The sequence below is a fragment of the Rhinolophus sinicus genome, linkage group LG02 (genome assembly GCF_036562045.2).
Source record: "Rhinolophus sinicus isolate RSC01 linkage group LG02, ASM3656204v1, whole genome shotgun sequence".
NCBI lineage: Eukaryota > Metazoa > Chordata > Mammalia > Chiroptera > Rhinolophidae > Rhinolophus > Rhinolophus sinicus.
In genome coordinates, this window is record NC_133752.1 from 167,348,277 (window position 1) to 167,361,848 (window position 13,572).

The 13,572-nt window shown below is 34.5% G+C and overlaps 1 protein-coding gene across 6 annotated transcripts in view; it reads right to left on the minus strand.

The window, feature by feature from the left end:
* LOC109450674 (solute carrier organic anion transporter family member 1B3) overlaps positions 1-12,815 on the minus strand; it is a 54,799-nt gene extending 41,984 nt beyond the window's left edge. For 5 of the 6 annotated variants that reach the window (XR_012494036.1, XM_074325952.1, XM_074325949.1 and 2 more), the window contains exons 1-3: positions 12,719-12,815; positions 8,359-8,507; positions 3,182-3,323 (exon numbers count right to left, since the gene is read on the minus strand). Coding sequence is in view for 5 of the 6 variants with exons in the window: in XM_074325952.1 (XP_074182053.1) it covers positions 3,182-3,323; positions 8,359-8,445 (229 nt within the window). In the remaining variant the exon portion in view is untranslated. Of the gene's footprint in view, positions 1-3,181; positions 3,324-8,358; positions 8,508-12,718 lie in introns of those variants that run through there. The other variant, XM_074325951.1, reaches the window with a different exon arrangement.
* Positions 12,816-13,572: the final 757 nt, after the last annotated feature.

Sequence of the window (13,572 nt, forward strand, 5' to 3'; positions counted from 1 at the left end):
TGCACCACAACTCCTCCACTGTAGTAAAGGCCAGTCCTCACGACTAAGGAGCCCGAGGGTCAGTTCCTCCCACTGATATGCAGATAGTAACCAAGGCTCAACAACAAAGGTGGGCAAACACAACACACACAACAGGCATACCTGGAGTGCATGGCTCAGGAACCAGGAAGACTGCACCACTGAGCCCCACAGCACACATACTACATAAGGCCACTCTACTGAGACCGGGAGACATAGCAGCCCTACCTAATACACAGAAACAAACACAAGGAGGCAGCCAAAATGGGGAGACAAATACATGTTCCAAATAAAAGAACAGAACAAAGCTCCCAAAAAAAGAACTAAACAATATGTAGAAAAGTAATCTATCAGATGCAGATTTCCAAACATTGGTTATAAGGATGCTCAGTGATCTCAAGGAGAACTCCAACAAAGAGATAGGACATGTAAAAAAGGAGACAGAAAACATAAAATAGAATCAGTCAGAAATAAAGACTACAATAACAGAAATAAAAAACACATCACAGGGAATTAACAGATTACATGAAGAAGAGCGTCAAATCAGTGATTTAGAAGATAAGATAGCAGAAAACACCCAATCAGAATAGCAAAAAGAAAGAAGAATCCAGAAAAATGAGGATAGTTTAGGGGCCTCTGGGACAATCTCAAGCATACTAATATTCGCATTATAGGGGTACCAGAAGAAGAAGAGAGAGAACAAGGAATTGAAAGCCTATTTGAAGAAATAATGATGGAAACTTCCCTAACCCAGTGAAGGAAATGGACGTATGAGCCAAGAGAGTTCCAAACAAGATGAACCCAAGGAGGATCACAACAAGACACATCATAATTAAAATGCCAACGGTTAAAGACAAAATCTTAAAAACAGCAAGAGTAAAACAGTTAGTGACCTACAAGGGAGCTTCCATAAGGCCACCAACTCTGATTTCTCAACAGAAACTTTGCAGGCCAGAAGGGACTAGCAGGAAATATTCAAAGTGATGAAAAGAAAGGACTTACAACTACCCAGAAAAGCTGTCATTTAGAATCGACGGAGAGATAGAGAAAGTCCCAGACAAGAAAAAACTAAAGGAGTTCATTACCACCAAACCAGTATTACAAGGAATCTTAGAGGGACTTCTTTAAAATGAAAAAAATAAAAAACAAAAAAAACATGAATAACAAAATGGCAATAAATACATACCTATCAACAATTACTTTCAATGTAAATGCTCCAATCAAAAGATAGGGTGGCTGAATGGATTAGAAAACAAGACCCTTACATATGCTGCTTACAAGATATTCACTTCAGATTGAGAGATACACATAGACTGAAAGCAAAGGGATGTAAGAAGATATTTCATGAAAATGGAAAGAAGCAAGAAATCTGGCGTAGCAATACTTATACCAGACAAAATAGACTTTAAAACAGACTATAACAAGAGACAAAAAAGTACCTAGCAATCCCACTTCTGGGTAATTATCTGAAGAAACCCAAAATGCTAATTCGAGGGGACATGCTCATCCATATGTTCATTGAAGCATTATTTTTACAATAACCAAGATATGAAGACAACCTGTGTGTCCTGAATGGATGACTGGATAAAGAAGAGGTGGTACGTACATATAATGGAATATTACTCAGAGGTAAAAAAGAACAAAATCTTGCCATCTGCGACGACATGGATGGACATAGAGGGTATTGTGCTGAGAGTAGTAAGTCAGACAATGAAAGACAAGTGTCATATGATGTCACTTATAAGTAGAATCTAAAGAATAAAACAAGCAAACGAAACAGAAACAAACTCAGATACAGAGAAAATTTTGATGGTTGCCAGATGGGAAGGGGGTTGGGAGTAAGTTAAAAGGAGGAGGGATTAAGAAGTACATTTTGATTGTTACACAGTAGTTATGGGGATGTAGGTATAGCATAAGGAATATAGTCAATAATATTGTAATAACTATGTATGGTGTCAGATGGGTAATAAATCTATTGGGGTGATAGATGGGAGGGAGTTTGGGGGCAGGGTGAAAAAGATGAAGGGATTAAGAAATACAAATTGATGGTTACAAAATGGTCATGGGGATGTAAAGTAGAGCATATACAATCAATAATATGGTAATTATGGATAGTGCCAGGTGGGTACTAGTCAGGGCGATCAGTTCCTAAATTATAAAAATGTCTAACCACTATGCTGTATACCTGAAACTAATACAAAATAATATTGAATGTCAACTCTAATTGAAAAATTTTAAAAGGATTGGAAAGATAAAGAATAAGAGGTCAAAATTTCCAGAAATAAAACAAACAAGTCTTGGGGATTGCAATATACAGCGTAGGAAATACAGTTAATAATATTGTGATAGCGTGGTAGTGTCAGATGGTTGCTGGACTTATCACGATGATCATTTCTTTAGAATAGGGAACATAATCAACAATGTGATAATAACTCAGTATAGTGCCAAGTGGATACTGTTGAATAACTATGATGTATACCTGAAACTAATGTCATATTTTATGTTAGCTATATTTTAATAAAAATCTTTTTAAAAAGAAAAGTGGGCAGAAGTAATGAGCTGCCAATTCATAAAATAAAACAATGTTCAATAATTATAGAAAACCTCACTATTATTGGAGAAATCTAAATTAAAATGAAAACAACAAAGCAACATATTCAATCTAAAAAAAGAGACTTTTAACCCCAAATTTTATACCCATGTAAACAGTAGAAATGTAACATCATTTTCTCCAAAGCTGTTCCTTGCTCCTCAAATCATAAGAATCATAATCCTCTCCCCAACCCTTTTTACACTAGGGAATCTTGAGACAGGGAAGGTCAAGTCCTGCAAAGTATCTGTTCACAAATAAAGAGATTGTGTCAATCTGGGTTTTTCAACCTCTGTACTATTGACATTCTGGAATGGATAATTCTTTGTTGTGGGCCTGACTGTACATTGTAAGATGTTTAGCAGCATCCCTGACCTTGACTGCTTGTAGGTGCTATTAGCATCTCTTCTCCCCTCAGTTATGACAATCAAAAATGTCTCCAGATATTGTCAAATTGCCTCCAGGGGCAAATTTACCCCTTGGTGAGAACCACCGGAGTAGAGCACGTCTGAACAGCTTTCACCTCTGAAAATCTGGTTACTAACTACTAATCAAAATAGAAATAAAAATTACCAATTTCAAAGCTTCCATCTATGAGGCCAGCAATAGAGGACGGTATTTCAAATCTCCTTTCTATTTGAGTGATGTTGCTTTTCATAATGGCTGCAGCAAATGACTTACAAATAAAGCTGAATGACAGGGCTGCCAAGAACATCTAAGAAAAAGCAGAAGTTAAAGGAAAAATGCTTACTCACAGAACTACATAATGTGTATATGTACACAGAATTAAAATAGCTTTTTTTCTTTACTTAAAACAATATCGTTATCATAAAAAAGTACCTATCTTTTCTCTATACCAATTGGTACTTCTTAATCCTTTTAACGTTAGCATCATTATACTGATAAAGCATCATTTTCTAACTTGGTTATCACATCAGATTATTAGAGCAGTACAGACAATATTTTTTTTAAGTTAATGTCATTGACTGATTTATAAGTAGATAGGTAATGGGCTGAGATGGTCATGATGATAAGCTATTATTTATTTCCAATTGAATAACATAGGCTAACTGTGAAGGGAAAGGCCAGACATTCTGAAACATAGCATTTCCAGGAAGCCAGCTGAAAAGTGGAACTTATTTTAATTTATTAAACACCACTGTTGGAGAAATCCAAATTAAAATGAAGAAAACAAAGCAGTATTTTTGATGTTCTAAAAAAGTGATTTTTAACTTCAGTGGTTATAAATTATATCTTCAATTTCGTTTTAACAAAATGTATTGATTCATCCTTCTTACAGCCCACACCCATAAAGTAAATACCCAGAAGTAAATTCTTTTTGCCTCTAGTACTGCATGTTTGTGCCCCTCCATCCAATTCATACATTGAAACCCTAATCCTCAAGAGATGATATTTGGGGATGGAGTAATTGGGAGTTAATTAGGTCAAGAGGGTGGAACCCACACGACAGGATCAGTGTCCTTATAAAAGTTTACTTCTTTCTCTCCCTCTGCCATGTGAGGACCCAGCAAAAAGATAACCATCTGAAAACCAGGAAGAGAGTTCTTACTAGAATCCAACCCTGCTGGTACCCTGATCTCAGACTTGCAATCTTCAGAATTGTGAGAAATACATTTCTTCTGTTTAAGCCACTGAGTCTATGGTGTTCGGATAAAGCTGGCGATGCTAATTTAGACAAGCCCTTCTCATTACCTCTTATACTAGCAGGGGTAGCCACCATCATGTCTAGTCTGGATTATTGCATTAGCCTCTTATTAGATCTTCTGTTTTTCTCCCCCTACAGTCTCTTCTCAACACAGTCGCTAGAAAAATTCTTTCAAAATTAAAGTTAGATCTTGCTACCATACCCTTTCCTCTCCTCTCAGTCAGTTATATGTAGTCTTTCCAATGGCCTGCAAGACCCTAAATGTTCTGGCCTCCCCTACTGAATGTCCCTTCCTCACAAATACTCCTTTTTTACCTTTCTCATCCCATCTTCTGTTGCTCTAGTTCTTGCTCATTCCTGTCTAGCTACACTAGCCTTCTTGCTGTCCCTTGAGCATTCCATACCATTGATTATATGGCCTCAGGTTCCTTGTTCTTGCTTTTCTTCCTGCACAGAAAGTTCTTCCCCATAGTCATATTCCTATCACTCACTCCTTCACCTCTTTGAGGTTCTTGCTCAACATAACTTCACAGTGAGGCTTTCCTCAACCAACCTATTAAAAATTATACCACTTTCCCCTCATATTCTATTTCATTTCTTTATTTGTTTAATGTACATTGCCTTTACTTGAATATAACCTTTTTCAGAGCAGAGGTTTCTTTTGTTCACTGTTATATCTCCAGTGCTTAGAATAGTGCCTGCCACAGAGATGTTCAAAAAATATTTGTTGAACTTTTGTCTAGCCAGAACCTCCTATGTGCCTTACATGAGGCTATGCTAAAGAAAAGAGATAAAAGGTCCACTACAGCTCTTCCATGTTGGCGACATATATGTACTTTCCTTCATATATAGGGAAATTTCAGTGAAGTTGAAACAACTTGAGAAAAGCTATAAAATGGTACAACGTATTAGAAAAATTAATAATTCTTACATAAGATGTAGAAAGTCATCTAAGAATGAAACACAAAAGGTAAAAGCGTATCCAAACCTGTTTCACTAAGCTGGTAAAAGGAAGAGCATAGGAGAAAAATACTAAATTTGCCCAATGGAGTGAGACGAAAATTATGACTTTAAGGGGAGTCAATTCTGAAAATTGCAGAATCATATGCAGTCTTACATCATAAAACAGAAATGCAAAATTTTCAGGTTCCAATCATTTCAAAAATCATGTTATTGGTATCAGAAATTAAAAAGAAAAATGTGTGTGGGAGTGATGTCAGCAAAATGCAGAATTGGAAGCCTCTACCCTCCTCTCCCCAGAGACACATGCATTTAACAACAATAAATTGAAAAATGCCTCTGTGAAAAAACCCGAAATCAGGTAAAATATTCCTGCATGCCAGGCAGTGAGAAGCCAACCAACCATATGGAATCACAGTAGGAAAATTTGTGACACCTTCCATTCTCTTACCAGAGCCTTTTCCCCTCCAAGCATGGTTGGTACAATTGGGACAAAACCCCAAAATCCCATATTTTCTTTGGAAAGAGATAAAAATAGAATTTATGTCCAATGTACTGACTTTTACGAGGACTGATTGAGAAACTAGTCTGTATCCAAGTACTGACAAAAATGAGTGGCCAGCCAGGTTGAGGATCTCAGAACAAAGATGATAAAACATGTACCAGAATCTGCAGTACCACAGATATACACTAGATGGAGAGCCAGCATTATGATTTACTACAAAACAAGAGAGGCTACAGTATCTCAGACAGACACCAGGGGAAGCTCCTAGGTGGAAACCAGTGAATCTGTTCAAATAGCCTAGAGAGGACATGCACCTAGTGAAAGTTTGAGAAATCTCCAGAATCTCTAGTTTGGCTGAGTAGTGAAAGTCTTCCCTGTACAAAACCAGACCACAAAGTCTGAGAGAATTGGCTGGTTCTTCAAATGCCAAAACAAAAAAAAAAGAAAAAGGATGTCATAACACATTTAAAGGAACAAATTAAATCTCCATAAATTTCCCCTAAAGAAACAAAGATATATGAATTGCCAAAAACATATTTCAAAATTGCCATCACAAGAATGCTCAAGGGATTAAAACACAGCACAGATAGACACCTAAACAAAATTTTAAAAATGATGCAAAAACAAAATTAGAATATTAACAAAGAAATAGAAACTATAAAGAACCAAAGGGAAATTCTGGAACTGAAAAATGCATTATCTAATTTCAAACTTCACTAAAGGAACTCAACATTAAACTTGACCAGACAGAAAAAAGAATCAATGAACTTAGAGACTGAGTCAAAGGAGCAAAATACAAAATTAAAAAAATTAAAGAAAGAAAGAAAAAAAAGAAGGAAGAAAGAAAGAAAGAAAAGGAATGGAAACTGAAGAGAGTCTAAAGGACTTATATTATACCATTGAGCAGAACAACTTATGCGTTATGGGAGTACAAGATAGAAAGGGGCAGAGAAATTACTTGAAAAAATAACGGCCAAACTTCCCCAAATCTGAGGAGAAATATACATACAAATTCAATACATTCAAACAAATTCATCTTGGATAAATGTAATTAGACTTACACCAAGACACATCACAATAAAACGGTCCAAAGTCATAAAGAGAAAATCTTGAAAGCAGTGAGAGAAAAGTGACTCATCACAAGGGAACTCGTCTTAGATCAGCATCAGATTCCTCAGCAAAAACTTTGCCAGCTAGAAGGGAGTGGGATGAAATATTCAAAGTACTGAAAGAAAGACAGCTAACTAACAATATTATATCCAGTAAAATTCAGGAACAGAGAAATCAAGACTTTCCTAGATAAGAAACCTGAGGGAATTCATCACCAGTCAGTCTCTACAAAAATACTGAAGGGAGGCCTACAAGTGAAAGTGAATGGATGATAAACAGCAACACAAAACTATAATAAAATATAAAATTCCCTAGTAAAGAAACATAGAATCTTGTATTACTGTAATATAGGTGAGTAAATTATTTATAAATCTGATTTAGAGATTTTAAAAAGCATAAGAAGTAATTGTAAATCTATGTTAATGGCTATGATATATAAAAAAAGGATAATTCGTATCATCAATAATGTAAAGTGAGAGGGAGTCAGGTATGTAAAAGAGTAGAGTCATTATCAGTTTAAAATAGATTGTTATGACTAAGATGCTTTTGGTAATGGCAATAGTACCCATAAAGGACATATCTATAGAAAATGCATAAAGGTAAATAAGAAAAGAATCAAATTATATCACTATGCAAAAACAATAAAACACAAAGGAATACAGCAAGAGAGGAAATGAGGGGCAAGCAATGATAAAAGAGAAAGAAACCAACAAATGGCAATAGTAATTCCTCCCCTATCTGTAATTATACTAAATGTAAATTGATTAAACACACCAATTAAGAGACATAGATTGGCTGAATGGATAAAATAAGAAGATCCAACTACATGCTGTCTATAAGATATTCATTTTAGATCTAAGGACACACAAAGGCTAAAAATGAAAGGGTATGTTATGGGCTGAATGTCTGTATCCCCTCAAAATTTATATGTTGAAATGCAAACCCCAATGTGATGGTATTAAGATGGGGGGAAGGAAGCTTCGGGAGGTTATTAAATCATTAGGTTAGACCCCCCTACCCCATGTATGGTGCCCGTTTAGAAGAGAGCAATCAGACAATTTAAGTTATTAAAATAAAAATGCTGTTTTCTAAAAATTATTTAAATAGGTTTGGACTACAAAGTGATTCATAAGATTGATTAATTTCTATTTATAGGTCATTTCTAAGACTATTTTTCCGTGTTATCCATTTTACAACAACTTATTTTAATTATATTTATAAACGTCTTTTGGTCAATCAAGAACCAAAGAGAAGATACCAAGGGATTTCATCATTAATAAACTAAACGCCATCAGAAATATCACCAAAAAGTCTTTCTTTTTTTTTCACATTAAAAACTGATTTAAATCAACATATGGATCACTCTTATAATATTTCAATGTATACTTCACTTGAAAACTCTAATTTGAAATACAATGTTCTTTTTAAAAACTGCCTGCTAGGCATGTTTCTTTAAAGAAAAATTTCCCCTTCCCTTATTTTAGTTTGGAAACATGAAACTCGTTCCACCTTGAATCCATTGCAGCATCTACTTTTGCTTTTCCTTGGTGATTGTGCCTCTGCTGTCTTATTCAAATGTTGATTTTGGTCCATCATTGAACTGAAGATATTATGTGAATGTTTTCAATTGTCACCGATGTTTTGTTCAAAGTGATGACCTATTCAGGGAGAAAAAGTATAGTTGATTTCACGTCAACAATATACATCTCAGAAACAAGAAAAGCCACAAGGGCAACATCAATCAATCCAGAAAACCACTAATATTCATTCAGGGCCTACTATGTCCTGAGCACTGGGCTAGGTAAATGCTGGACACACACACAAATACACACACACACAGAGTCCTAGCTTTAGGGAGATTATAATTCAGTAGGAAAGATACATTGATGGAGAGAAAATTGAAACAAGAAATAAATAAGATAATACAGAATCATACACTAGATTAGATGAACAAAACTGTTAAATTACAGAAATGAAATTTGTTTTTATTTTGTACATAGCTACATTATAAGATTTAAGAAGGCAAATATATGTTGAATTTACCTATTTATAGCTTTTCAAAGTGCCAAACAGTGTCTTGCCCACACCAGATAGTCAAAATGGGTAGAAAAATGATGTCATCAATTGTAATTAGAGTGGCCTAAGAAGGTTTCATAGAGGAGATACCTCTGGAACCAGGCATGAAATGCAGGAAGACTTTGAACTTGTTCAAAAGAAGAATTTGTACTCTAACCACCTCTTAAACAGACTTTGCCATGGTTGAGATAACCATCATAAGGATACTACTTTATTTTAATTTTGTTCATCTATTTTTGAAGAGAAAATATATGCATGTAGTTGAAAGTGCAAAAGAACAAGAAGACATATTTTAAAGAGGACTAATATTATCAGCTTTTAGTGAAACTTACCCAGAAATATAATATGCATTTTTAAATTACATGCATAATACTTTCCTCTTTTAACACAAATGACAGCATACTATTAACACTGTTCTCTACCTTTTTACTCTGCTTTATACACTTAACTTTATATTAATAAATAACTTCCTCAGTTTTCATATGATGTAGGGTATTAAATTGTCCATGATATGTCTAGCTAGTTTCATGTTGATAAATATTTAGGTTGTATCTAATTATTTCACATTAGAAAATTTTAATATGTCATTTCACTTATGTGTGATCATAGCTGTAGGATACATTCCCACTGGAGTTTTGAGTTCAAAGTACAAGAGGAATTATAATTTTGAGAGTTATTAATCCCCTATTTTAAAGACTAGTAAAATCAGTCAATTTGCTCCTTTGATTTGCTTTTTTATATAGATTAGTAGGTTCTTCATTGAGGTTTAGAAAATGTATTCTTCTTTATATGTATGTGCATAATATACATTTATGTATCTAAAATATCTCTGTATAGAAACACATGTAAGCATAGATATGATTATCAATAAAGCATTAATGATACAATATATTTGATATATATTCTAAGTACAGTTGTTTCTCTTTATTTGCAGTAGCAATGTTCTAAAAAGTTGCTGTAAAAACTAAAATACCAAACAGTGAGCACTGCTCCTAGGGGAAAGACAGGGTTAGGTGCCTGTGTACCTCTGGTCACAACATTCTCATCAATGGATTGATATATAACCTTATTTCCTGTATGTTGCTGTTTAAAGACACCTTATTTAATTTATATTGTTGATCTATTAGTGTTGAATCTGTGGCCAGCAACACTATACTCATGCCTAAGGAAAGCTTATGTAACGTATACATTTTTTTCATCAGGCACATCACAGCCTTCTTGCACTTGGAACACTAGACAGTACTTCAGCAGTATGCTTGAGAGTTGTTTTAACAGCAAAACCACCAACAAAAAGGACAAAAAAAAAAATAGAGCGCTAAGTAGGCTACGAAAAAGTCACTTGTTTATGAGAGCTGAAACAAGAAGGCAGAGCCACACGTTGTTTGACCTCAGCTGGAAATACCTATGTAGGACAACTCACAATTTTTGCCACACTCTGCAGGTATGTGAATGACCATGAAAGAGTTGCAGTATTGATTTGGGGGTTACAAATAAGTTTTAGTGAGTGGACAATTTCATAAACATACAATCCACAAATAATGAGGATCGACTGTGTATTTTATTCATTAATCTATTCAACAAGGGTTTATTGATTCCCTACATTATAAATAAAGACCATAAATACATATTATGTATGTTTAATGAATGTGTAAATATGGAAATAATAAATATCTGAAGATATTATCACTATTGTATATATAAGTGTATGTAAACAGAGGCATGAATTCAGAAATCCACACCTGTGTACACCTAAGTGAATCTCAGTTATTATTATAATTTTGACTGTCCTCCATACATGCCTGTACCTGTACAGTTACTAAATGTAGTGGAGTGAGGAGAAAACAGGTAGTTTGTTGGTCCCAAAATTATAAGCAGCCTTTTGATAAATTTCATGTTGTTTGTTTCATGAATACCTCTCTCTGTTTCTTCCTTCAGAATTTAAATGTTAGAAAAATCATTTTTTAATTGTGAATCTCACAATTGCAAATTTCTATGAATGATTTGCAAAGTTGATAGTCACCTTTTAACTTTAGGTTTTTGTTTGTTTGTTTGTTTTTTGGCTACTGAACAAATATTCTTGAAGGCTATTATCTCACCACTCTTAACCATGTTTACTGCAATTGATTAAATTGCTTGTATGATTATCCTGTCTCTCAGCCCACTCTCCATCCTATACATATCATATGTATCCTCAGAATCTTTCAGAGGTCCCCTGTTCCACACAAAATAAAATTCACACTTCCTATTTGAGATTCTTCACAAATTCAATCCAGCTCTTGTTTTCAGTCTCATTTCCCAATACACCCATAAGCACCTTCAGCCATGTGGGACCAACGTCCCAAGGGAGGGAAAAAAAAACAACCTTCTGTTTCCTCTTAGAACCTATAATATTCTTCCTCATCTCTTGGTTGTAGTTCTGCCAGAAGTCACCCCTCTTAGATATTTTCCCAGTTACTCCCAATTAAAAAATCTTCTCCCACACTGCTACTCCACTGGAAAATATAGCTTGTAATATCGTTATTACTCTCCCTATACTTCCACAACTTTCCCAGACAGACTACTATTCCACAACTTTCTCCTAGATGATGGGGAAAATATCCAGAAAAAAATAAAAAAGGAAACGCAGGTGTTTTCCCCCTCATTTCTGAGAAAGACTAAATTGGAAAGTTACTACAAAGTAATTAGAAAGTTGGACTATCAATGTAGGCTTGACTCTAAACATCAAACTTTCCACTTCAACATGGCACTTTAAGCCTGACTTGGAGACATTTAATGTGGTTTCCTCAGGACATACTTTTTTCCTCAGAATTCCAAATACATGACATATAAATGAATTTTGGGGATACAATATATTTATAAGACAGGACCACAGGCATTTAGATGTAGCATTGCAACTCTTCCTTGAACAGAATAGCCCAGTTCTGCTTAGTTTGATTGAGGTGGAATGGAGGAAAGAATCTCACCAGCCTCTGCTCATCTGTGTAAAGCTTTTACTATTTGAGGGATTATAGAAGCAGTGCAATCAAGTGACCCAGTTTTTACCATATACCTCTGGAACTAAGGAGGGAATATGGGAAAATAGCATTTATTAACTTCTTACCCCTCTTGTGGAAAAACTCCCCCCCCCCCATCCTCCGCTTACTTTGACAATAACATTTGTCTTTTAAGGGTAACCACCTTTCTGAATGGGAGAATTGAAATAACATTTATTGAGTCCTTAATTTGTATCAGGAACTGTGCTGAGCATATATATAGGTTTTCATTTAATCAGAGATAAAATTATCCGGGAAAACGTCTTTCTTTTTCCTCACCTTGAATAAAGGAAACTAGAGGTCGGTAAGTGACTTGAGACACATCCCATTTCTTCATGTTGGCCAACTAACTCTCCACCCCAAATTACCCAGTTAAGATAGAATCAAAGAAATAGGGGATGCATTTCATAATTCTAGGTAGTTAGTGAAAATAATTGCCTTGTAGCATATTTTGAGAAGGTAACGAGAGGTCCATTTTTTCAGACTTCAAGCTCTGGGAACAGGATTTCAAACTTTATTTTCAGATTATGAATGTCTGATTTTCTGTATTTTATTTTTAAAAGTATATATAAACCTGTGGCTCATCCATTCCCAAAAGGGATATTTAATAGGTTTTAATGGCTTAGAACGTAAGTGTGTAGAAGACACAGGCATAAAATGTGTAATATTTATCATGTCCATCAAAATATTTTGTCCTTGAAATTTGTATAATTTTCCCACATAAAAGAAAGTTAAAATTAGAAAATCTCAAAGGTTCTTACCTGGAATGAGAGTTCTACAGCAACAATTCCATCCCTTTAACTTTTGTTGAAGTCTCCCTTTAAATAGTTTGTTAGGTGTTTTTAAACCAGTCCAATAATGATTAACCATCAGGTCATTGTCCTAGGTAACCAGAAGAAAATTAACTAGCTATTCTAAGAGTCTGTTCCAGACTCCTGTATTTTAAAGGTTATTTTTGTCAGAATCTATAAAATATTTTTTCTATGAAAGTTGAGTTATTGAGCTTTACTTCTGAGCATAACTTACATTTGTTTACTTAATTAACTTGGTCTCATATGAAATTTTTCTTTAAATATACAAATACAACAGATTATCCAAGGTACTTAAAATGTTTCCAAATAGAGAATAATTTAAGGTGATTTTTAAAATGTGCCTGCAGTTTACTTTACTTTTACTTCAAAACATAAATTACCCTCTTTTTGCTTGATACTTAGGGGCAGTTCTAATATAATGTGGATGGATATAATATGTTCCATATGGAATAGTGAAGCACCAATTCATTACAAGATAGGTCTTCCAAGTGACAGAATTTAAAAAAAATGACAAAGTCACAACTACTTTGCATGATATATTCTTTACATGGAATCTTGAAGAAAGAAAGGTCACATAGTTTCTTTCTGTTGACTTGGTTTTTAGAGAAGGGGGGAGTTTGAACCATTTGGATCTTTTCTTGAGGAGGGGTTAATTTTCGTTTACTCATTCATTAAGTCAAACATTTTTGAGTGGCTACTATACCTCTATACCTCAGACATTGGACTCTATTCTGGAGGTATACTAATGTAAATTAGATTCAAATCCCTTTTCTCTCACATAAACAAATATGTATATTTGTTAT